This window comes from Adiantum capillus-veneris, chromosome 1 (assembly GCF_014529385.1).
Source record: "Adiantum capillus-veneris isolate H3 chromosome 1, ASM1452938v2, whole genome shotgun sequence".
NCBI classification, from domain to species: domain Eukaryota; kingdom Viridiplantae; phylum Streptophyta; class Polypodiopsida; order Polypodiales; family Pteridaceae; genus Adiantum; species Adiantum capillus-veneris.
This window is the reverse complement of record NC_140931.1, coordinates 2328782-2354466: the sequence shown is the minus strand read 5'-3', so window position 1 is coordinate 2354466 and position 25685 is coordinate 2328782. Positions and strand designations below refer to the sequence as shown.

At 40.6% G+C, this 25685-nt stretch overlaps 1 protein-coding gene across 1 annotated transcript; it reads right to left on the bottom strand.

The window, feature by feature from the left end:
- Positions 1-24411: 24411 nt before the first annotated feature.
- On the bottom strand, positions 24412-25252 carry LOC147464209 (uncharacterized). The gene is made up of 3 exons (XM_086508491.1): positions 24957-25252; positions 24761-24863; positions 24412-24659 (listed from the first exon to the last, which is right to left on the bottom strand). The coding sequence occupies exons 1-3, from the start codon at positions 25193-25195 to the stop codon at positions 24615-24617; spliced, it is 387 nt and encodes a 128-aa protein (XP_086364617.1). The 5' UTR covers positions 25196-25252; the 3' UTR covers positions 24412-24614.
- Positions 25253-25685: the final 433 nt, after the last annotated feature.

Sequence of the window (25685 nt, the reverse complement as noted above, 5' to 3'; positions counted from 1 at the left end):
GTCTCTAAAAATGTAATCAATGTAACCGAGCAGCCGAACGTTTCTTTGTGGCATAGACGGTTAGGACATATGTCCAAGAAGGGAATGGAAATCTTGTCTCGTTCTGGTTATTTGCCTGGCTTTTCATTTAATGATTTTGAATTCTGTGAACATTGTCTGTATGGTAAGCAAACACAGCAGCCACATAAGCATAGAAGCAGTAGAAGAGATACACAGTTGGCACTTGTTCATAGTGATTTGTGTGGACCTATGCCTAACCTATCTCTAGGGGGAGCTTCTTACTTTATGACATTTATAGATGATTACTCGAGGAAAGTATGGGTTTACTTTCTCAAGCACAAGGATGAAGCGTTTAGTGTTTTCAAAACGTTTGTGACACTTGTGGAGAATCAGAGTGGCAAGAAGCTTAAATGCTTACGCACTGACAATGGTGGAGAGTATGTTTCAAAGGCCTTTCAGGACTTTTGTGAGTCAAAAGGTATAAAACGTGAACTTACTGCTCCTTACAATCCTCCTCAAAATGGTGTTGCTGAGAGGATGAATAGGACCATACAAGGGAAGGTCAGAAGTATGTTGTCTAATGCACAACTGCCAAATGGGTTTTGGGCTGAAGCTGTATCAACAGCTGTTTATCTTGTAAATAGATCTCCTAGCAAGGTTTTGCAGAAGGATTCAGTGCTAGAGATGGTATGGTCAGGCAAAATGCCCTCATACAAGCATCTCAGAGTCTTTGGCTGTGAGGCATATACTCACGTTCCAAAGGAATTTAGGAACAAACTTGAGCCAAAGAGTAGAAAGTGCATCTTTCTAGGCTATGGTAATTCTGGTGAGATGGGGTACAGACTTTGGGATCCCGAATCCAGAAAGGTTGTCCGCAGCACTGATGTTCACTTTAATGAATCCAAATATCATTCTAAACCAGAGAGGGTTGAGGAGATTAGAAGAGTTGTCTTCCAAGAAGATGGACCTGCACGTGCAAGACAAAATGTCAGGGCCCAAGAGGAGAAAGGACAGGATAGATTGGAACCACAGGTTGTGGCTGAGCCTGAGCCACCTATTGTGCGTAGATCTGGACGTGTCACGCGACCTCCTGATAGGTTTGTTCCATCTATGAACTATGTCATGTTGACTGATTGCAATGAGCCTTCATGTTACAACGAAGCAGTGCAAATGAAGGACTCCGGGAATTGGCAATTGGCCATGCAGTCAGAGATGACAGCTCTGCATAAAAACCAGACATGGAAGCTAGTTAAATTACCACAGGGCAAAAAGGCTCTACCTTGTAAATGGGTTTACAGGTATAAGATCACCGCTCATGATAGTCAGCCAAAGTACAAAGCAAGGCTTGTTGCCAAGGGCTTTGAGCAAGAACAAGGCATTGACTTTGATGAAGTCTTCTCTCCGGTGGTCAAGATGACTACATTGAGATGCTTTCTTGCATTGGTTTCCATATTAGATTTGGTGTTGCACCAAATGGATGTGAAGACAGCGTTCTTGCATGGTGATTTAGATGTGGAAATTTACATGCAGTAGCCAGAAGGGTTTGTTGAGAAAGGCAAGGAATATTGGGTATGCCAGTTGTTAAAGAGTCTTTATGTCTTAAAACAATCATCGAGGGCATGGTACCATAAATTCCACAAGTTTATGCTTTCTCAAGGATACAAACGTAGTGAGTTCGATCACTGTTTATATACAAAGAAGGCTAAGGATGGCAGTTGGCTGATCCTTATTTTGTATGTGGATGACATGTTGATTGCTGGCAAGCACTTGGAAGAAATTTCAGCTCTGAAGTCAAAGATGGCAAAATCGTTTGACATGAAAGACATGGGTGAGGCAAGTCATATACTTGGTATGCGCATTGAGAGAGACAGATCAAAGAAGTTTATTTGGTTATCTCAAACAGAGTATATTGACAAGGTTTTGCAACGTTTCAATATGGAGAAGGGAAAGGCATTGAGTGTTCCATTGCCACCATATGTGAAACTTAGCAAACAAGATTGTCCTGTGTCTAAGGAAGAACAGACTGAAATGGATAATATTCCATATGCGTCTGCAGTGGGTAGTTTGATGTATGCAATGATTGCTACTCGCCCAGACATTGCATTTGCAGTGGGAGTAGTAAGTCGATACATGTCAAACCCAGGCAAGAAACATTGGGAGGCAGTGAAAGGAATATTGAGATACCTGAAAGCTACAAAGAGTATGCGTATATGCTATGGGAGTCAGGAGCTAAGTGTATAGGGTTTTACAGACTCAGATTATGCAGGTGACTTAGACAACCGAAGGTCTACGTCAGGGTATGTCTTTACATTGGCTGGTGGAGCAGTATCATGGCGTTCTAGATTACAAGATTGTGTTACTCAGTCTACTACAGAGGCTGAATATGTTGCAGTATCAGAGGCATGCAAAGAATCAATTTGTCTTAATCGACTAGTAACAGATTTGGGAATCAAAGAAGAGATGCCTGTGTTATATTGTGATAGTCAAAGTGCTATACAATTGGCTCGCAATCCAGTTTATCACTCAAAGACAAAGCATGTGGATGTGAAGTATCATTTCATCAGGGAAATGCTCGAGGATAAGCAACTTCAGCTTGTTAAAGTTCACACCATAGAAAATCCTGCTGATCTACTTACAAAAGGACTTCCCTCAGAGAGCTTTGCGCATTTTCACAAGCAGTTAGGTGTAGGGTAGTACATCACTTCTCTACATCTCTTGTATATTAGCTTGTATAGTAGCTTCTCTCACACTTAAAGTACCACATTGGACTTTAAGTGGGAGGTTGTTGGGGTATAAAGCCCAATGTGGTCGCCCAGGTAAGTGGGCGGGCCGCAAGGTATGTACACATATTCTTTTGTAAAACCTAATAAGAACTCACTATGCTCTACACATTACAGTAGAGCGAGTTCACCATATCGTCGTGCTCTTCTTCTCGCACTCTCTCTCGCGTCGCACTTTCGCTCATACTCCTTCACATGAGAGGTAGGCTCACCACCTTGAGCTTTTCGCGTATGTTTGATGTTTTGTCGCGAAAACTAGCATAGGGTTTACACGGGAAGCGAGCAGTAGAGACCTACAGGTAGAAGTGGCCACCTAACGGCTAACCCAAAAGCAATGAAACTTCATCGGCAGCTTACCCTAGCATAGGAGACTACTTTTGAATTCCCAAAGGCGGTAGAAAACCATCGAAAAAAACCCTAACTTCTAGAGCCCTGCAAGAGGCCACAGAATGGTAAATCGGCGGAAAGGTGCCCAAATGCTACCAAAACTCATGGGTGGGAGCATCTCGACATGCTTGACAAGTCTACATAGCCCACATGGACATAAGGTGACCCGAAGCGGCACTAAGCTACAGAAACGACATCAGTCACACAAAGCGTCACTTGGCTCTCACGGTCAAACCGCATGTCCGTTTGCCACCAAACTTCACGAGCGGCTTTCCTAGACAGTCAAAAACCAATTCCTATGGTGGTAGACCACCACAAGTCATCAATGACATGTAAACGAAACCACGGGCGCTTCCAGAGCGACAAATTGCCAAACGGAGCTCCGGTGAAGCCAAAGTCAACAAAAACCATATGGCAAGGATCCCCAGGGGACCGTGAAGCTATGGAGGCCAACATCAAGAAATTTCATCGCCGAAAAGCACTCTAAGAGTCAGAAAATGGCTCGGAGGCTCTGAAATCTACACAGGGAGTTTCTTTCTATCTATTTGACTTTTTTGTTGAAATAATGCTTAAAAGGGACTCAGGGGGCTCAGGGCAGGCACCAGTAGCACTTCCCACATAAATTTCATCAGGAGACATCCTACACGTAGGATGTCTCAAGGCCAAATCTGGGCACCAAACTCAACATCTCTTATCACAGACAGTTTCTGAATAGCCTGTACATGCTAGCCACTAAGTTTCATCACATTTGGACAAAAATTGACCTCATGTGCACCAAAAAACGCAAAGTCAGAGAATAGAGGCAATAATGGGCAATAGACCTACCAAAACTAGTCCAAATCAAATGAAACTTGCACAATATACTCATGAGCTCATTGCCAAGCTATTTGTGGGATCATAGGTGAAAAATGATGAAATAGACATCCTACGCGTAGGATGTCTAAATGACCAATTTGCCCCCCAACTGGCATTTTTGAGTTCCAGATCTCTCTATAACACCTTCATGAGCCCATGTATCAAGTTTCAAGCCCGTTCCCATCACATTTGGCCCCCAACACCTCCAAGATGCACTTTTTGAGCCCAAAAACACTACACATACTCTTACCAACACCAATTCTTGTCCAAATCAAAATCCAAGAGCAGGGCCATGTTCCACATGCCAAGAGCTAACCCCAGAACCAACTTCAAGTCATTTTGATGAAAAAGACATCCTACGCGTAGGATGTCTCTAGTGTGATTTTGACCTACTATGCAGGATCTGACCTCATGGGAGCCATTAACATGGTGTAAGAAGCTTGCATATCAAATTTCAACCCATTTGAATATCATTTTCCCCCTGTTGAGGACATTCTACCCAATTTGTGAGCCAAAAGCCCGAATCTACCCAAAATTGTACTTTTTGATGCCCAAACCCAATTCCAATCACATAGCCATGTTGCACAGGTCAAGGGCCACCAGCATACCAAGTTTCACAAAAAACAGACAAGGTAGACATCCTACGCGTAGGATGTCTAAATGATAATTTTTGGCCAGAAAGCTACTGTGGGCAAATGCAGAGTTTCCCTAGTTCCTTTTAAGTTTTATTTTCAATTTTTAAGTCATTTGGGTAGTTAGAACTCAGTTTATCAGCTAATATGGAAAAAACGCTAACTTTGGACTACTGAGTACAACAAGATCCATGGCAGCCGCAAAATAAATTGCAAAGAAGAAGAGGATGACTATAAAAGACTACTTGGAAGAAGTGGAGCCGTTTGTGATCCCAGAAGGAACTCTGAAGCCTACAAGCACATGTATTCAGGATGATTTGCTAGAGTCCAATGATTTGAGAATCTACCAGGCGTATTCAAAGATCCTGAAGGAAATGCAGTAGAGCTACCCATGATACCACGGGAGCTCAATGAATTTGTCAGAAGCAAGATGGGGATTACCTGGAGAAGCTGGATCTACACAACTACTTTGAAGCTTTGCCAGCAGGGATTGACATCAAAAGAGTGTGGGAATTTGTAACCAGTGTCAAAGAAGATGGAGTGGCCCGAGTCACTGATCTGTAAGGCAAGCCAGATACCATGATTGTCATCACAGAGAGGGTGGTGGCAGCCGCACTTGACATCTTAAACAAAGGAGATAGTGTGACAAAGAGGCGAGATGAAGTCAATGTGTACTCGGAAAAGAAGAACAACTACACATTTGAAGATACTGCAAACCCAAAAGTGGCTATCATGAGCCAACTCTACAACCAATACTTCCACACGTGTACAAAGAGGACACAAAAGTACAGGATGCCACCTAGAGCCATTGCTACCACCTTCACCTGGGCAATACAGAAGAGCAAACCAAAAGTGATCAATTATGATGCTTACATCCATGACAACCTGGTGAAGATGGGGAACAAAAATCCCACCTATATTGTACCTGGTGAGCTGATAATCCAAGTGGTATATGGAGCATTGCACGCCAAAGGGAACTGGCTTGAACCTCCCTCACATAATGATTGGCTAAAGCTGAAAGAAGATAAAGAAGAAGAACCTCCCAAGGCACCTAGAGTAGCCACATGTTTGAAGCGCCGGTTAGAGACCGTGCTAGAAGAGCCGCCAGAGTCGAAGAAAGGAAAGATAGAAAGTCTACAAGTGCCGATCAAAGAGACCAAGTCACAAAAAGCGGCACGGCTAGAAAGGCTAATGGAAAGCTTCAGAGCCAAAAGAGCACTCAAGGGAGATCTAAGCAAGTTGTGGAAGCCATCCCTGGAAGCCATGTCGGGATCATCTCGAAGGGTTCACCGGGATAGGTTCGAAGACTACATCAAAAACTTTGAGATCCTAAATGCTACGACAGAAAATATCCCGAATGTCCCTTTTACAGAAGAATAACTGGACGAAGTGAGACGGAAACTGCTCGAAGAGCTGGAAGGCCAATAAATAGAGAGAAAGACCAACGGGGATAGAGATTTCAAGGAAATGACCGGTTTTCTCAATTAAAGAATAATTACAAAAAATAATATTCCACCGAGCAATATTTCTCCGTAGGGTGTGTCCAGCTGCTACACTCCCCCCCTCCTTGTTCATGTCGTCCCCGACATGGCAGTAGAGCTGCTTCTTCAGTGTAGGCTTTCGCGCATCTTTAGAAGGGACTCATATCGCGCATGTTGGGCGAGTAACGTCGGGCCGAATATTTCTGTGTTGATGGTGAAGAAGTCGGTGTAGAAGGCTTCTTCAAAGGCCTGGAGGTGATAAGAAGGCAAAAACATAATTCTTTGATACAATGCATGTATCACCTTGTGAGAAGGCTGAGCAGACAGATCGTATGCACATCTGTATGTATCTTGAGAGAAAAAGATACTTCTGTCACTTGGCCTGGTTTGAAGGTTTCGAAGACTGCCAAAAGGGTTTTACATATTTTTCTCAGCATGATGCAGGATAGGTTAGGCGAGCCAGTGAACAATTTGATGGTGCCCGTTAGGGTTTTCACCATGTATTGCTCACTCATTCTCTCGCCTGCCTTCAAGCCTGGCAACTTCGGGTAATTGAGCCAAGTGGGTTGGCTTCTTTGCAACAGTTCTTGGGCCTTCCATGTCCGCATCCTTGGTAGAGGGCAAAAACTGAGGTTTTCTCTGATCACTTTAGGTGCCTCTACTAGATGGATTAAATATTGCGGATATTTTGTGAGCCATGCCTTTCTCCACCTGGGTTGAGAATCCACTATCAGCTTGACTCCTTCAGGTTTGGAGATATCTGCTTTGTACAATGGCACTGTTGGCTCCTCTTTTATCCGTTTATTGATAGTAGCAACTTTGTACTTTAGGAAAGGATATGGGGGAGAAGACTGTAGCCATTCACGCCGAAGGATACTGGCATCTATCTTTTGAATGGTCATCGATTTAAACACCCTCTGCTCCCATTCCAATGCTTCTCTGGCTGTGTCTTTTACTTCCGCTTCTATGGCCTTCTGCAGCTTTTCTTCTTCTTCTTGTGTCAGATCATGAGGCTCTTGTGAGGGTCCCACCAAGATGTCCTCGTGCATGGTGGTGTCCACTAGATCTGACACATTCTCTATGTCGATTCCTTCCATTGCTGCTGGTCCGGTGCTAAACTGTTGCTCTTCAGGTTGCTGCTGGCCTCTCAGCTCATCTATCTGCTGTTGAAATGCCCTCTTTGCTTCTTCCACTTGATCTCCCATGTTCACTAGGAGGTCGTTCAGATCGGCATTGATTTTCTCCGCCTCCTTGAGCTTTCTCTTGATGTCTTTGTTTTCTGCCTGCCATCTCTGAAAATCTTCATCCATCTTTCTTTTTACGGCTTCTAGCTCATTTTTCAATGCCTGGTTCTCTTCTTCCAACTGGTTTTGCATTACCAGAGACCCCTCGGCCAGCATCAGCCTTTGCCTCTTCTCCAGTGTTAACTTCTTTGGGAGTTCCTTCCTTTGTTCTTCATACAAATCAGTCTCTGAAGTTGTGTCAGTCGAGCTAGTAGCTCTGACTCTGGCCGGAGATGCCCTTAGCCTTTGGATGGTCTGATCTTTTACTTTCATCTGATCTTTCAGCTCGATCACTTCATCCTGGCTTGCCTCATGCTCTATCTCTGCCTTTTCCTTGGCATTCCTCAGTGTTTCCACCTCTTTGGACTCTTCAGCAAGTTGTAGAGTCAGGTTGTCCCTTTCTCTCTCTGCATCTATCAATGACTTGTTGATTTTCTTGTATTCTTCCTCTGCTCTTTGGAGTTTGTGTTTGGCTGCCTGATTCTGTCGTTCCATCTCCTGGCATCTTTGTAATGTCGTGTCCAGACTGGCTTGCAGCTCTGTTTGTTTCTCTATATACTCTTGGCCTTGTTTTTGTAGTGAGTTGACTTCAGCCTTGATCTGAACTTCATTGGTTTTGAGATTATCAATCTCACTCTCCGTGGCCATTGATCTTGCTCTGAGCCCGGTTAGCTTTTGCATTACCACATCCCAATCATTGGTCGGTGGTGGCTGTAGGTCCACTGTATCGGTGGCCATCTCTTTCAATTCCACTAACCGAAGGCTCTGCATCTATTCCGTGGGCCTTGTGCTTGCCAACTCAAAGGCTACAGTAGTTGCCTCTTCTCGAGAGTAACCCGCAGCTAGTAGATCAAGAAATATTCTGAAATTCTTTTCTTCTGGATCCAGCTTCTACTCTTCCTCTTGGCTCTTCTCTTGCTTGGACTCTTCCTGTTCATCAATTCTATTCAGGTCCTCCTTTTGTTGGGTTTGTGGAGGGCTAAGAGGAGGTGGTGATGGGGGTGGGTTGGACTCCCGGCTTGACGGTGGAGTTGTTGGCTTCCAATGCGAGGCTGTGTGGATCCATCCTTGCAGATGAGGCTGATCTATCTTGATTCTAGCTTAAAGAGAATCTCAACCATTTCTTTGTATTCTGGTCCCAGTCCTAGTTTAGCAGTGATATCCTTTTCAAGGATTTTGGAAGACTCCACAGTTAGTTGAAGCAAATCATTTGTGATCTTTGTTAAACCTCGGAGTTGGATCTTCCACTATCCCATACAGAGTTTGACCCTCTGCATTTCTCCCTACAGTTCCATGGAATCATCCAGTTTGAGAGCGTCATTGATCAGTGATTTCCAGCTTTTCCATTCCACGGTGGCTCGCTCATACCATTCCTAAAGTTTATTAGTGATACTGAAGTAGGTGAGCTGATCCACTGGTTCTAGATGTTGTGGATACAAAGCTGGGATGAATCTAGGCAATTTAGCCTCTTTCGTAGGTAATGCATACAATAGAATTGGAGAGTCATACACAAACTCCAGAAAATTAAGAACAACTTGGTTCTCTTGCTGCATCATCTTCCAGGTAACTTCGAAAAGCTGAAAGAGGCTTTGGAGAGCAGTTGTCTGTTTCCCTATTGTCATTTGAGTCTAAGACCCTTTGTTGCTAGAAGACTCGTCTTCAATGATAGCCTGCCCTCTGGTCCAAAACTCCTCTGGCAATTTGCATCTGAAGTAAAAATTCTTTTAGTGGAGTTCTAACTTCCTTCATACACTTGTATGTGGGCCTGTTTCCAAGCAGTAGGTCTAATTCAAGAGCTAGAGAGTTTCTGTCTGCAGTGGATTGTCGCTGCCAGTGTGGATTGACTATCCTATAATCAAAAGTTAGCACCCACTCAGGTATCCTTTGCAGCACAGCTGGATTTTGTTGGGATGGACATGCAATTGGCACAATCTATGATCATGGAAGGTAGCTAATTTCCAGTGTTGAACCATTTCTCTGGTTGTTAACTGAGTCAACATGAGTTAACAGAAGATGCTAAAGATCGAAGACGAATGCACATCGAGGATAAATACAAAGAAGCAGTGAATATTGGAGTTACAGATTTTCCTCATTTTTTCAAAATGGTGATGTATTGTAAATTCCCGATTTATTTCAAGCTATTGTAATAATTTAATGTGTTACGGGATCAATGGGAGTTCCAAGCTGTAAAGAACATGTTAGTTAATGTGTGCAGGTTGCAGATTTAGTAAGTGGTGGAGCGTTAAAGGCCTTGGGCACCGGGATATTGTATATTTTTACCCTAAGTACATAAGACAATGTGTAAAGGAAATTAGGATTCTCAAGCTCATTTGTTGAGAGCACTCTTTGGTGAGAGCTCTTGAGGTGTGTGACTATGGAGTCCTTGAGCTTCTCCTTGCTCATGTGACTTGGTTAACACTAGTCAATGCTTAATTCTCTTTCACTATGCTCTCTCATGCTTCTTATGATTGCCTATGATGCTTCGATTAGCTAGATCGTAAATAATTAGAGGTTACTCCCTCTCTAATCTTGCACGATTTCCCTCTCTTTATTGTGTGTGCATGTAGATCTGATCAGAGTGTGGTACTCGATAGATTCTTGTGTGTGTGCTCGTGATTAGTGTGTTGCATGATAGGATTAGTATTGTGTGCATCTTGCAATCGTTAGCATGTGTGGTTGGGTTGATTGGAGGTGAAGAGAAGTGGATGTCAAGATTGCCCTTCATCATGGCTTAGCTCCTCCATAGGCTGAGAAGCTCACCTCATAGAGTCAACCATTCGTGTTGACATGATTAGCTCACTAATCGTGTGAGTGTTTCCATGCCGTAGCCGGGTAGCTCATCCCTCTGGATTGATAATTTTTGTTGGTCATTGAAGCTATGAAACAATGGGACCCCCAACATTTGGCGCCGTTCTGGGGACAATGGCCTACGCAAGTGTAATTGTGGCATAATTGGATGTGTTTCCTCACTAATTTCACTACTAATTTCACTTGTGTGTTTATGGTTTTGTGGATTTTGGATGTGTGTGCATGAAAAAATGTGTTCATTATTTCCTAATTTGTTACCGTATCTTGCCATTTGTGTGTTTATACACTCTAGTTTCACACTAACCCTTTGCTAATTTCACTAATTTTTGCTAACTTACTAATTTGCTATGAAGGATTGGAGCATTCAACCGTCAATCGATCTTCATTGGAAAGGTAATCAAGGTGGTATTCTCAACCTCCCTAGAATTTGAAGATGTGTAGAATTGTGTAGAGATCCCACCATGGTGCAATGTAGTGTTGATGTTATCTTATTGCAATGCAATGTTGATGCTATGAAATTTTTGGATTGTTCGTTTTCATGCCGTCGTAATGCCAAAATTTTCCAGATTTGGTGGCGTATGAATTTGACAAGTTTCAATTGTTAATTGGTGATTGTATATTGCTAATTGTGTGCCTAATTGAGTGCACTAAAATCAAGTGTGTGTGCATTCTAATTGAGTGTGTGTATGCCTAATTTTAGGTGTGTGTGCACTATTTTGCCCATGTTTGTGCACCTAAAAATCAATGTATGCTTAATGATTTTTCATTGTGATGATTGATTTGTGTTGTGGTCGTGCTCAACTAAAGATTTGTGAAATCACATTGCAATTTCAACAAGATTAACCCTTTTGTGTGCGCACTTAAAGATTGGTAAAAACTGCCAATTTTACTAGTGTGTGTGCCTAAAAATTCTTAATCTGCATTATTAATTCAATGTTTTGATTGCATGTTTGATGTGTGTAATGGTTAACTGCTGCATTTTTGAGCTCAAAATAGGGATTTACACACTCCAATTGCGTCGAATTTGGACATAATTTTGTCACTAATTTTGTCAATTTAATTGCCTAGTCTTGATTTTATTGATGAAATTGTTTGGCAATTGAATTGATGTGATTTTTGTGATTCTATTTGGCTGCACTAATCCCCTATGTGTGGAGAATTTTCCCTTTTTTTGCAATTTTGGGCAAATTTTTACTAATTTTTGCATTAGTTTTCGGTTAATTCCATTAAATTTTGTCAATTTAATTGCCTAATCTTGATTTTATTGATGAAATTGTTTGGCAATTGAATTGATGTGATTTTTGTGATTCTATTTGGCTGCACTAATCCCCTATGTGTGGAGAATTTTCCTTTTTTTTTGCAATTTTGGGCAAATTTTTACTAATTTTTTCATTAGTTTTCGGTTAATTCCATAAAAATTTGGTATCTTGCGATCTTTACAAGCTGTTTTGTGTGCATGTTTACGGCTTGATTACGAGCACATTTGGGCTTTTATTTACCAAATTTTGAGCATTTTACTATTTTTGGAGATCGGGTTGATGATTTTGTCGAATCTTGTGTTTTCAATAAAAACTGTTATTTTTTGTGTGCGTTTGCATGTCAAAAACCGTTGTGATTGTCAATGATTTTCTAAGATTCCTAGAATTTTCCGAGAAGTTTTTAGACTTTTTTGACAAATTTTGGGATTTTCTGGAGATTTATGGGATTTTCAGATGAATTTTAGTGTTTTCGATTGATTTTAGGCCTATTTTTGGCATTTTTGGACGTTTGAAAATTAACAATAATAAAATACCGGTTTTGAGTTTGATGCCCGTGCCTTCCGATGTTGGATAGATCTTTACGGTCTCTTGGGATAGTTTCCTACGACTTTAAAATAATTCCTTTTCTTCTGTCGGCCATTCTCTTAATCTCTTTGTGTGAACCCACCCCACACCCTCACTCTCTCTCTCACTTTCTCTCTCCTCCCCACCCCCTCCTCAAGGCGATTATTATCTCTCTCTCACCTCCCTCCCTCTCTCTCTCTACAAGCACGCTCATCAACATTATCTCTCCTTCCCACTCTCTCGCTCTCTTCCTCTCTCTTGCTTTCCCACCCTTATCATTTTCCACACACACACCCCCCCCTCTCGCTTGTCGTTTTCCCTTGTCTGCCCACGCACATACATACCCCTACTCTCGCACCCGGGTCCCGCTCTCTATCTTATACTACGTGCTGTCGGGATACTCTCTCTCTCTCTCTCTCTCTCTCTCTCTCTCTCTCTCTACCCCATGGGTCGGGACGCGGACTGCGTGCAGTGGTGCACTCTCTCTCTCTCTCTCTCTCTCTCTCTCTCTCTCTCTCTCTCTCTCTCTCTCTCTCTCTCTAGCTCATGCGTCTCTTCTCCCTCGCTGCCCACGCACTCACACACACACACACACACTGACAAGCCTGCCACGCTGTTGTCTTATAGACTGCCAACGGCCCCCTCTGTGCAAGCTGCCACGCTGTCAACACCGCCAAAACCCGTACTGCGCACCAAGAACCGGCACTGTCACAACAGAACCGTCAACCAAGTCAATGCCCACGTGCGAGCCTGTTAGCAGGTAAGTAGAAAAAAATATAGAAAAAGAAAAAAATAATAATAAAAATTACATTTAAAAAGAAAAAAGGGCCTTTTAAAAATAGCAAAAAAACAACAAAATAAAAAATAAAAAAGGGTTTTAAAAAACTCACATAAAAACCCATTTAGAAATAAAAAAATAAAGCAAAGGAATAAAGGGTTTTAAATATTATTAAAAAATAAAAAAAAAATCATAGAAATAATTAGAAATCCAAAAATCCAATAAAAAATTTAAAAAAAGAATTAGAAAATCCCAAAAAAATAAAAAACTCATTAAAAATAAAAAAGGGAATAAAAGAGTATAAAAGAATAGAAAAACACATAATTTTTTTATAAAAATTAAAAAACTCGTAGAAAAGATCACAAAATAGTAAAAACTCAAAAAACTCATTGAAAATTTATAAACTGATAAAAAAAATCCCAAAAAATCATAAAAATTTCATAAAACCATCAAAAATTTTATAAACATTTAAAAGAATCACCAAAAAAATAGAAAAAATCAAAATTTACACAAAAAATTAATAAAAATAAAAAGAAAGTCATTGAAAGAGCTAGAAAGAGGTAGAAAAGCAAGAAAGCAAAGGCGAAAGAGGTCGCACATCACGCAAACAACACAAAGCGAGTAGAAATTGAGAATAGCAACAAAAAAATTTTTCGTGCTTACTTTTGGAAAGTGCAGCCACAATTCAGTCAAGAAGCTAGAAGTGAACGTGCACGCTATAAATTGGCAAGTGCAAGCAATTGCATTGCAAATTAGCTTCTAATCGGACGAACAGAGGCTCCAATCGCGGTGGATTGTAGATTAGGCTATTCACAACCCAAATTTTCATCATTTCAAAGGCCAAGATCAATTTTGACACTCTCAAACTAGAGTTAATAAACTTTTGTGAGTCTGAAGAGCAGTTAACTGCAAAAGTGCCTTGGCTAAAGCAGTTTTATCAAACCCTAGCAGTAGAAATTCTGCTAAGCAACACCAAAATCTACTAGGAGGCAGTTTTACAGAACAAGCCAACATGGACTCAAATAGAGCCGAGAGTTCAAGTACAATAGAGAAAGCTAGTAGCAGTGGCAACACATGCACAAGTGGAACAATGTAGATTTTACAGCTACATGGCTACAATGGAGATAGAGTTTTATATGCAGATTCAGAAGGCCATAGATACTTGACGAGCAGCAAAAGCAGCGCAGGAGCCAAGATCCTATTGATCAGGGTAAAGCTAAACTTGAAAAACTTCCAAATGTCACAGACTTCAGTGGAGCCAGGTTTTGCAAGCTGAAAGACGAAGTGCAGATAGAAGTTCAGGTTTTGCAAGCTGAAAGACGAAGTGCAGATAGAAGTTCGGAAAGTCAACTCAAGTGTTCATCCAAAAATCTGCACAAGCCAGCAAAACATACAGTTGATGCATATGCAATGAGGATCATTGTACATGGATTACAGTGGTTAGATCTATAATCGAGAACCAGAAATGGAAGATCCAACAGATCAGCCAATAGAAGCAAGTCTGATTGGGGAACCAAAACAAACACGGTACAAAGTGTTAGCAATTGGATCGTGCTAGCTATGCTGGATGAAAGAGAAACATAGCGTCAATGCATGAGTGTGTGTGTGTAAGCAAGGTTATCACTCAAGTGAATTAGGTTCCAAGATGGAATTAGCTTGGACTCATAAACACAATCTTGAGTATTGACTTAGCTTAGCACAAGCTCACCATAGACAAGCATGTAGTGCAAAATATGTAAGGTCTCTACTTTCAAATTTCACACAAGTTCTATTACGCAGTTGAATTTTCTTTAACCATCACTCATTATTTAGGATATTCGAGTTCAAATTATGAATCGTAGGTTGAGAAAACCTAGAATTTAAAATTTACTCTACAAAATTCTGACATGTTTAGCTATATGAATCACTAACTAACTTATTGTAAGACTTAGTTACTGATTGTAGAATTTTCTTTTACTAATGTACAGTTAATATAAGACTGTAAAGTTTAACTTAAAAATGGAAAGTAAACTATCATTAAGGAAATAAATAAAATAATTATAAAGACAAAAGAATACACAGGATGACAAATGAAGGCACATGGACTCACCTGGACTCACATAGGAGGGGACAAAGTGGGACACATTGTCACATGAAAAGGAGAGGCTAGTCTTGACTAATCTTAATGAGGGGGGGCTGTGTGGCCTTATCTTTTGATGATAATGACAAAGTGGTCAAGCTGATGGGTACCACAAGGGTACCAAAAACGCGGGTATGATTTTTGGAATATATATATATATATATATATATATTTTTAATTTTTTTTAAAATTTTTGTTTTGGGAAAAAAAAGTTGGACGTTTTCTTTTCTGCTATAAATAGAGAATCCATGCTCACACTTTAGACATAGAGATTGCCTCTATAGTGCTCACGAAGTGCTGCCACTTCTCTTAGAGAGAAGGCGTCCACAAACCACTAAGAGAGTAAAAACTGTAGTGGACTAATAAGGTGCGTATTAATTAAGCATTCAATTAACTTTAGGAATGATGTATGCGTGCTATCTCTTACTCTAATCTCTCTAATAGATTAGTAAGATTCAATTAGCTATGTGTGTGTGTGTGATATATCTTACTCTAATCTCTCTAATAGATTAGTAAGATTCAATTAGCTGTGTATGTGTGTGTGTGTGTGTGTGCTATCTCTTACTCTAATCTCTCTAATAGATTATTAAGATTCAATTAGCTATGTGTGTGTGTGTGCTATTTCTTACTCTAATCTCTCTAATAGAGTAGTAAGATTCAATTAGCTGTGTGTGTGTGTGTGTGTGCTATCTCTTACTCTAATCTCTCTAATAGATTAGTAAGATTCAATTAGCTGTGTGTGTGTGTGTGTGCTATCTCTTACTCTAATCTCTCTAATAGATTAGTAAGATTCAATTAGCTATGTGTGTGTGTGTGTGCTATCTCTTACTCTAATTTCTCTAATAGATTAGTAAGATTCAATTAGCTATGTGTGTGTGTGTGTGTGTGTGTGCTATCTCTTACTCTAATCTCTCTAATAGATTAGTAAGAGTCAATTAGCTTTAAAAAAAGGATGTGTGTGTGTTATCTTTTACTCTAATCTTCTAATGGATTAGTAGGATTCAATTAACTTTAGGAATTATGTGTGTGTGCTTTCACTTACTCTAATGTCTCTGAGTATACCTACTCTCTCCAGTTAGTACATCTTCACTATTAACTTATGCATTGTTAATTTGAAAGTTAATACATAAGAGAACTCATCATATTCTTATTATACACGATGAAATTATCATTCAACAATTTTATTGTCAATTAGATTAAGTAGAATTTTGAATAACACTAAAAATTGATTTAGTTGAAGTATAGAAATGGAAGTTAGAATTGGATTAGAAATCTCATGCATAAAAGTAATGCAGTCCTAAACTTTCACTCGTAGTTTACACACTTTATTTTTGATTAATTACGATTAGCAAATATTTGATGTATAGAAATTAGATATAGAACAACAACACTAAGTGTGAATCCGAGTTGGCGAGGGTTCAAATTACAGACTCTCTTTGGAAACAAGCGATTACTAGGGAAATTGACCAATTTAAAGTTCTAAGTGTATAACATAATTGTAGTACAAACAAATGGCTCCAAAGCGTGCTCGAACCCAAGGCGCTAATGATCATGAAGCTGGTACATGTAACGGTGGAACTCCTATGGAACATGTTATGTCTCCACCAATCAGACCAATCGGAGCTATGGTACAGGTTAGTATTGCAGTTTCAAGTTATGCATCATTGCATATGCGAGACCAAAGAAATATAATATTTACGTTATGAAAAGAAAACACGGACCGAAACCACGGGGCTTAACCCCAAGAAACTCGGCATATGTTTGACTAGTAGGAAAGAATGTCTAATTAAACTGGTTGCTATAGGAAAGAATGTTTGTCCAAAACCTTTGGTATGGTTTCTCTCAAGTCTCTCTATTCATTAGCAATGGCATTATGTGGAAGTTGCCGAGGAGTGAGATGACGCCTAGGATGGCACCGCTGATGCTGTGGTGGGAGTACACCCAGATTAGCCCAGCTGGATACTGCAGTTTTGTTTTGCCGTGACGTGAGGATGATGCCCAGATTGGCACCGTTGTTGCTGTGGCGGGAGTACGTCCAGATTAGCACAACGAGTACTTGTCGAGCGGTATGAGACGCTCATGAGGACAAGGGTTTTTATAAATAATGTATGTACCGATCGAACATAATAGCGCCAGTAGAGATTCTTGAGTGAACCTAATCTAAGGGTTGTTGGTTTAAAATTGGACGACTTCTTGTTTGACTATTGTTTGTAATACTGTTTGAAGGGCTGTTTTAACGAATCAGTATCATAAATAAAGTAAAGGAACATGTATGTTTAAACAGTGTGGTAGTAATTAGATAACAAAAGAAGGGTGAGTGTGGTGTGGAAAGTGGGAGAATGACACCCCGATGGTATCATTCTATGGACGGGTGGACCCGATGAGTCGGGTAACTGTCCAACGCTAGAATTTTTTTAAAAGTCATAAATCTTAAAAGAGACAAACCTTGGCGGCTGTGCTTCTGAAACATGGGGAAAAAAGCGCATAGGTTGGTCACTCTAAGATTTATATTTTTAGGTAAAATTGATTATAGATAGTTTTTAGATAGGGTTATGGTGGTCATGCTCCGCCATAGCGAGATAGGACCAATCCTTCACTAACGGTTCATGCCCGTGGCTACGTAGTAGCTAAGACAATGTCCATTGGTTGTTCTTTTTCAGGATTGGAGACCTATCAAAGGTACTCCGCTCCTCTCAAAAAGGGGTAGGGACCTCACACTGATATCAGAGCCTAAGTTAAAGCTTGGGAAGATTTTTAGATTGATTTTTGAATGTTGAAGGATAGGAATGTTTGAAATAATAGAAAAACCTAGAAAAATTGTTTTGATTTTTTATATGGTATTGAAGACTGAACTTTCCTGGTACATGAAAATGTTCATTCAGCCTACCAGAAATTCCAGGTGTTCACCATCATGTTTGAAAATGCATGCCAATCACCAAATTATCAGTTTCGAAAAAGGGTGATGACGATTTTGGATAGGGTGTTTGCACCACCTATCCCAAGGATGCATAGAGGATGGGGTATCAACTGTATTCCATCTGGAGGAATCTATACCATCGATGCTGACAAGATATGGTGCATGGATACCAACCTCAAGAAACTTCGATGGGTAGAGGAGTTAAAAGTCATCGAAGTTTATCTTTTCATTGGTACTAAGAATCCGGATGCTACCACTACCTTGGGAGGAGAAAAGATATCTCAGACTCAATGGGTCTATAACCAAGTTACAAAAGTTATCCATGGTGGTAGGATTCGACCCATATGTGTATCTCGTAGCTTTCAAGGGTCAAAATAAACTTATTATTTTGATCCTTTAGCCTATCCTTTTGTAGTCACTAAACTCAAAATATAGAAACATTACAATCCTTGTACCTAAAGACTAACAACCTTGGTAGCAAATAATGTGTATATAAATAAAGTTTGGATTAATATTATCTTTTGTTTGTATTATTGTCTGATCAAGTCTTGCCTTAAAGTGGATTAAAGTTAGAGTATCCAATAAAGTTTCACTTAATCTATATTGCACAGAGTGCGGTGTACACATCTCTTCAAGAGAAAAAGCTACTTCTCAAGAAAGCTAAACTTCCCTCTTTCAAAGGGGTAGGAGCCCTAGTTGAGCGCGATACAGAAGTGTGGCTCGAAGAGATGGAGGATTATTTTGCTGCTGCTACTGGTACTACTCCCGATAACCAAGCAATGTTGGCTATGTTTCATCTCACGGGGGATGCCAAGCTTTGGTGGAAACAACACTGCAAAGATAATCAAGTAGCTCAAAACACTCAAACTTGGGAAGATATTAAGTATGCTGTCAAAGGACGTTATCTTCCACCTGCACACGAATCCCTTAAGATGAATGAAATCTTCAACTTACGTCAGTTTCATCTTACAGTGGAAGAATACTACTCCAAATTTGTAACTCTTAGGCGCTATGCTCTGCCAATGACCGCAGATCAACAAGTAGCCCGTTTTTGCCAAGGGCTAAATGCTCCTTTAAATACACGTCTAGAAGCCATGAGTCCTGTAAATGTGCAAGATGCTCTTTTAAGAGCTAAACCCTTAGCTAAAGAGATGTCAAACTCTCAAAGGGTACGAAATGGAAATACAAGGAATGCTGGAAGAAGAGGACGGCCTATGATGTGGAACCAAAGGCAAGTTCACCCAGTTCACCAAACTCATCCAATAGTTGCAGCTTCAGCAAATGGAGCTCAAAATGTAGATCTTAGATGCTATTAATGCAACAAGCTAGGACATTTCAGGAATGTATGTCCTAGGCGAGTCTCCGCAACAAATACACCTAATCGAGCTAGAGGACGAGGCCAAATAATAAATCGCGGAGGAGGAAATGGAGGACGAGGTCGAGGGTGCGGAATGGCTTCTGCCAGAGTCAATGCTATCATAGGAGAACCAACATTGGGAGAAGAACAAGAGGAGAGAGCAACTCTACATGCTACAATTGATAACCCAAGAGCAAGACAACAATATGCTGTCATTCAAACACCTATAAATCACCAAGGTGAAAAATTTGAGCTTCTTATTGATTGTGGCAGTACTCATTCTTTCTTGTCACCTAAATGTTTAAGGAGGTTAAGACTTAATCAAAACCCTGCAAGAAAGATGAGAGTTGAATTAGCCAATGGAAAGGAGGTGTTATCTCAGTACACTGTGGGAAAAATAGATTTCAAGTTGGGAGAATACTTCTGCTACTTTTCGAACCTTACCCATAGGAATCTATGACGGAATTCTTGGAATGGATTGGTTAGCCAGTCATAATGCCAATATCCATTGTGCCCAAGGAAGTATTACTTTTGTGGACAACCAAGGTCAAGAAGTCAATATTCAAGGCCAGAATAGACGACCAAAAGCTTACTTGGTCAAAGCTAATCGTCTTTTGAAAGGGTTACGCAAGGGTCAACAAATTTTTGTAGTCAAGCTAAACAAAGTAGAAAAATCTTCTTCCAACCCTGAACCAATGTGGCTAGAAGAATTTTCGGATGTTTTCCCCACTGAACTTTCTGAACTACCATTACCTAGGGAGGTAGACCATGAAATCAAAATTTTTCCAGGTAGTAAACCAGTCTCAAGAGCGCCGTACAAGATGTCACTTCCAGAGGCTATAGAACTCAAGGAGAAGCTCAAGCATTTGATTGAGCAAGGGTTTTTCCGACCTAGTACATCTCCATGGGGTGCACCTATTCTCTTCCAAAAGAAAAAGGATGGCTCTCTTCGACTTTGCATAGATTATAGGGGCTTAAATCAGGTTACCATCAAGAATAAATATCCAATTCCTCATATTGATGAGATGCTGGACAGATTACATGGAGCCAAAATATTCACAAAGATCGATCTTCGATCTGGCTATCATCAAATTCGAATCTAGGAGGCTGATATCTCCAAAACAGCTTTCAACACTCATTATGGTCATTACGAATTTACAGTGATGGCTTTCGGACTTACGAATGCTCCTGCAACTTTCAATCGTCTGATGCACGATATCTTTAGAGAATTCTTGGACAATTTTGTCCTAGTATTCTTTGACTATATCTTAATTTATTCCAAATTAGAGGAAGAGCATGAAGGACATGTTAGGAAAGTGTTAGAGATTTTACGCCGAAATACGTTGTATGCAAAGAAAAGCAAATGTACCTTCTTTACCCCTAAGGTCTGTTACTTAGGGTTTATCATTTCACATGAAGGAGTCTCTGTTGACCCTGACAAAGTCAAAGATATTGTGGAATGGCCTCAACCCAATTCACAAACCGAAGTCAGAGGGTTCTTAGGTATCACAAGATGGTACAGGATCTTTGTAAAGGACTATGCTCTTAAAGCTGCACCACTAACCGACTTGCTAAAGAAAGGAGCTACGATACTTTGTGAAGAAAAACATGAATCTTGCTTCAAACAGCTTAAGGAGTATCTTGCTTCAGAACCTCTCTTAAAACTTCCAGACTTCACCCAAGAATTCGAGGTGATCACAGATGCTAGTAACCTTGCATTAGGAGGAGTCCTTACTCAAGAAGGAAGGCCTATAGATTATACTTCTCGAAAGGTTAGGATTCATGAAGTGAATTATGCTACACATGATTTAGAATTGCTAGTAGTTATTCATGCTCTCAAGCTATGGAGACATTATCTATTGGGACGCAAATTCCAATTGGTAACAGATCACAAGAGTCTTAAGTGGATTTTTACCCAACCTAACCTTAACATGAGACCTAGGAGTTGGATAGAGCTCATGCACGAATATGATTTTGATATTAAATTTAGACCAGGTAAGGATAATGTTGTGGCAGATGCCCTAATCCGTAAAGCTTTTCTGGGGGTAATTTCCATGGCTAACAACCCTATTTTAGACAAGGTCTCGGTTGCTGCTGTCAGAGATGCAGATTACCAGATGCTTGCTAGTATCCTACGTGAAGAGAGGGTATCATCAAATCAGCCTAAACCTCTACATTATTCCTTAGAAGATGGGAAAATTTACTATAGGAATTGACTATGCATACCTAAGGATTCTACCCTAAGGAATCCTATCCTATATGAAGCACATGATGGCCCAACTTCAGGACATCCAGGTTATGCCAAAACCATCAATGCAATTTGCAGAAGTTACTATTGGCAAGGTATGAAGAGTGATGTCCTTCACTATGTCAAGCAGTGTTTGTCTTGTCAAAGGATTAAGACAGAAAGACTAAAGATGCCAGGTAAATTACATCCTTTAGATATTCCCCAAATGAAATGGGAATGTATTAGCATGGACTTTATCACTAGGTTTCCTTCTGTTCAACCTGGCTATGATTCAATCATGGTCATAGTCGACTTGCTTACTAAAGTGGCTCACTTAATCCTAGTCAAGACAACCTTTACAACTTCAGATATTGCTCGTTTGTTTGTGAATGAGGTTTTCAGAATTCATGGTTTACCCAAGAGGATTGTTAGCGATCGTGATGCCAAGTTTACTTCAAAGTTTTGGGTATCATTGTTTCAAGCTATTAGAACCCAGTTATGTTTTAGTACTGCTTATCATCCTCAAACGGATGGCCAAACTGAAAGAGTTAATCAAGTAATTGAAGACATCCTCAGAGCCTACTGCAATAGAGAACCTTGCAAGTGGATTCAATACCTACCCTCGGTAGAGTATGCATACAATTCCTCTACTCATAGAAGTATTGGAATGACACCTTTTAATGCTCTTTATGGTCAAGAATATTTATCACCTCTTAACTTTTCTGACCCCACTATAAGGGTAGAAGCCTGAAAGAAAATGCTTGAAGAAATGGAAGATCAAACCAAAGCTATTCGAAGGGATATTCAAGCGGCTCAAGATCGACAAAAGAAGTACACCGACTTAAAAAGATCTGATCAGATTTTCAAAGAAGGTGACAAAGTTTTCTTACGAGTAAAGCCTAAAAAGAGCAATCTGTCTCTCGGAAGGTATAAGAAGCTTAGCTACCGATATTGTGGACCTTACGAAATAATCAAGGTTGTAAGTGATCAAGCTTATAGACTAAAACTCCCTTCTCATCTCAAAGTGCATGATGCATTTCATGTAAGTCTGTTAAAACCTTATGTATATAACCCTGACCATGTCCTTGATGATGAGAAAATTATTTTACCTGATCAAGATGTTCTACAACTCCAACCTGATACTATCCTAGAAACTTGGGAGAGAAAGCTTAGGAATAGATCCATCAAAGAACATCTTATCTTATGGAAGGATTTCCCTATAGAAGATGCTACTTGGGAAGATGAGACATCCCTTCTTAAGGATTACCCTTCACTATTCTTGAGATGAGGGTATCTTAAATTCTAAGTTGGGGAGATTGTAAGGTCTCTACTTTCAAATTTCACACAAGTTCTATTATGCAGTGAGTGGCATAAAATGGTAACCATCTTTTTGCAACATTTGTCAGCCTACTCAACGTCCTCTTCCTCATATGTATATATAATTTTCTACGCTATTAAGTTATCTAGAGTAAATCCCCCCTCTTCGTTTAACCTTTGTGGCGACACATACATTGTACTCTTCCCAAAAATGTCACCTTAGTCATATATTTATATTACCACCCTTTTCTTTTTTGCTTTGTAAATAAAAGTAAGCATACAATAACCAACTATCTACCCCCAAACTTTTTTACCTCTTATGAATTAGTAGTAGAAAAATAATATATCCATCTTCCATCCCATATAGATAAATTACCATGGAAATCAACTCTCCACTTGTCTTTACCAAAGATTCTGGTCCCTCTCTACAACTCTTCTATGCCCCCTACATAGGTGGCCCAATGTCTCTTAAGAATATACATATAGTTTTTCTCCTTTCAAAAAGACTCCAATTGTATATTCTTTTTACAAGCAAATAATATTGGGCCCTCCTCTATTTGTTTAAGCATCATAGCCTTTTGAAAAAGCATGATTCCCCTTGGATGCATACAAGCAAAGGGCCCATACAAGAAGACTTGGAAGCAAAAGGTTCCCTAGCCTAGTATGGACCTTCCAAACCGAATTCCTTGGTGCACGGACGTGAAGAATAGTCCAAATTCATATCAAACATGTTGAGAAGGTCAAATTTTCCTTTTGAAGCATGTCATTCCGAGCTACAGGTAAAAAGTTATGGTCAAAATAGTGTAAATCTGTCAAATTCGCAGCAAAAGGGAATTGTAAATCGAGTAAATCAAGAGGGTGAGATCTTATTTTTCCCCTACTCATCTTCTAGAAGAGCAATGAGTGTTCAAGGTCACTTGCATGTGATGGGACCAACCTAACGATGCTTTCTAAATGCCAAGACAGACAAGTTGAGATACCCCGTAGGAGCCACCCGTAGGGCCTCATGGTGGGGCCCACCTACATTATGCACCCCTATGGAGCCTTCACGGTCTAAAATGATATTTTTGGTGAATAAATAGTCCCTTTTATGTCCAATATTCAATGAGTGGTCAAAGGACACTTAATTAGGGCTAATCACTTACCCTAATTAAGTGTAGCATAATCCCACTCCTACACAACTATAAATAGCCCCCCTTGGACACTACAAGAGGTTGTGTGCTCTTGTGACGCTGTTAGCGACGGAAATACACTGGGTTTTTATAACCCCCAGCGTCGCTAAAACCGTCGCTATAGGCGTCGCTATATAGAGACGGTCATACCGACGGTTACACAGAAGTCTATAGCGACGCTCATAGCGACGCTACAAAGCCATAAATAGCGACGGTTATAGCGACGTTTACACAGAAGTCTATAGAGACGCTCATAGCGACGCTACAGAGCCATAAATAGCGACGGTTATAGCGACGCCTGAGAGAATTTTTTTTTGGTGACAGGGCATTGAATGCCCTGCCACCCATCAACCATATTGTGCTTGATTCACTTTTTAAAAAAAGTGCAAGGGTAGATAATAGACCCAAAATAGTCACCCACAAGACGCATTGTTTGCAAAATTGACAAGCGTAAAATTGACAATTGTACACATCATAGGCAAAATGAATTGATTGGCAAATGTAATAATGACAATTGTACAACATCATAGGCATAAAGAATTGATTGGCAAAATGAACTGCGGTGACAAATGTAATAATATACATGGTTCAAAAAGACGTATAAAATCCGTCTCATGATACATAAGCTATGAGAAACCCTAAACTAATGCTATCTAGCTACGGCTAAACTGACGTCGTCTAGTCAGACGTCTCATCGCGTCCAAGCGGCGTATCTGTCGGATTCTGCAAAAAAAGACAATAAGACAGCTTTCAGTAAGTATAAACATATAACGACATTTATAAAACAATACAAAAAATAGAAAAGAGTAAACCCTAATACTAACCATGCCGCCGCGAGAACTGAGAATGTCCATCAGGGCGTTTAAGCCCTTCCTGCCTGCGTACTCGCGCTCGTACGGTGTGGGATCACGTCCTGTCATCGACCAATGTCAAAACATACAAAGATTTCATTATGTTAGAATTAAAAAACTCATAAACCCTAAACTATCGAACATAAAGAGCAATGCGAAAACACTTACAAAATCGGCCTCAAATGATGCCCATCCACCGCTCCCCAAGTGGTGCGAGCTCCCTGCCTCTACTCGCGCTCTGGCTGCATCCTTTTGTTGCTTCCACTTGTCGGGATTCTCGCACGCTGCTTTCTTCGCATTCTTCCAATCTTCTTTGGCCAGCCAATCTGGCCTGTTCCACCCATGCTTGATTGCTTTTTGCACTTCGGAACGCTTGTGTTTGCAGTATTCGCGCATTCGAATCTTCATCAGGTCTTCATTGAAGCGCTGATCCTGTGTTGGAACGGGAAACTCATCATGAAGTATGCTGATGACTCTGGCTTTTAAATCACTTGGTACTTCACTCCATTTGTTTAGTATGTAGTGTCTAAACAGCTGAGAGCAAAGACCACGCATGCGCGAGATCACCTTCTTGCCGTCATCATCCATGATGATGCCGCCGCTGAAGTCGACGGAGTAAGGCAAGCCCTCTGGCCAGTGACGCGTGAACCTCGGTGTCCCGGCAGGGGTCTCTAGCGGCGTGTCGATGGGGGTACGGACGTCAGGTGTCTCCACCGGCGTCTGGGCCCCGAAGCGAAGAGTGTCGAGTGGGGTGGCTCCTGGCGGAGTAGGTAGAGGTGTGTAGCTGCTAGGAATAGTCAGCCGCGCAAAACCTGACGTAGATGGCGATGCTGTGGCTGGTGTGGGGGCGGGCCAAGAAGGGGAGGGTAAAGAGCTTCGTCGAACACGAGGCGGTGTG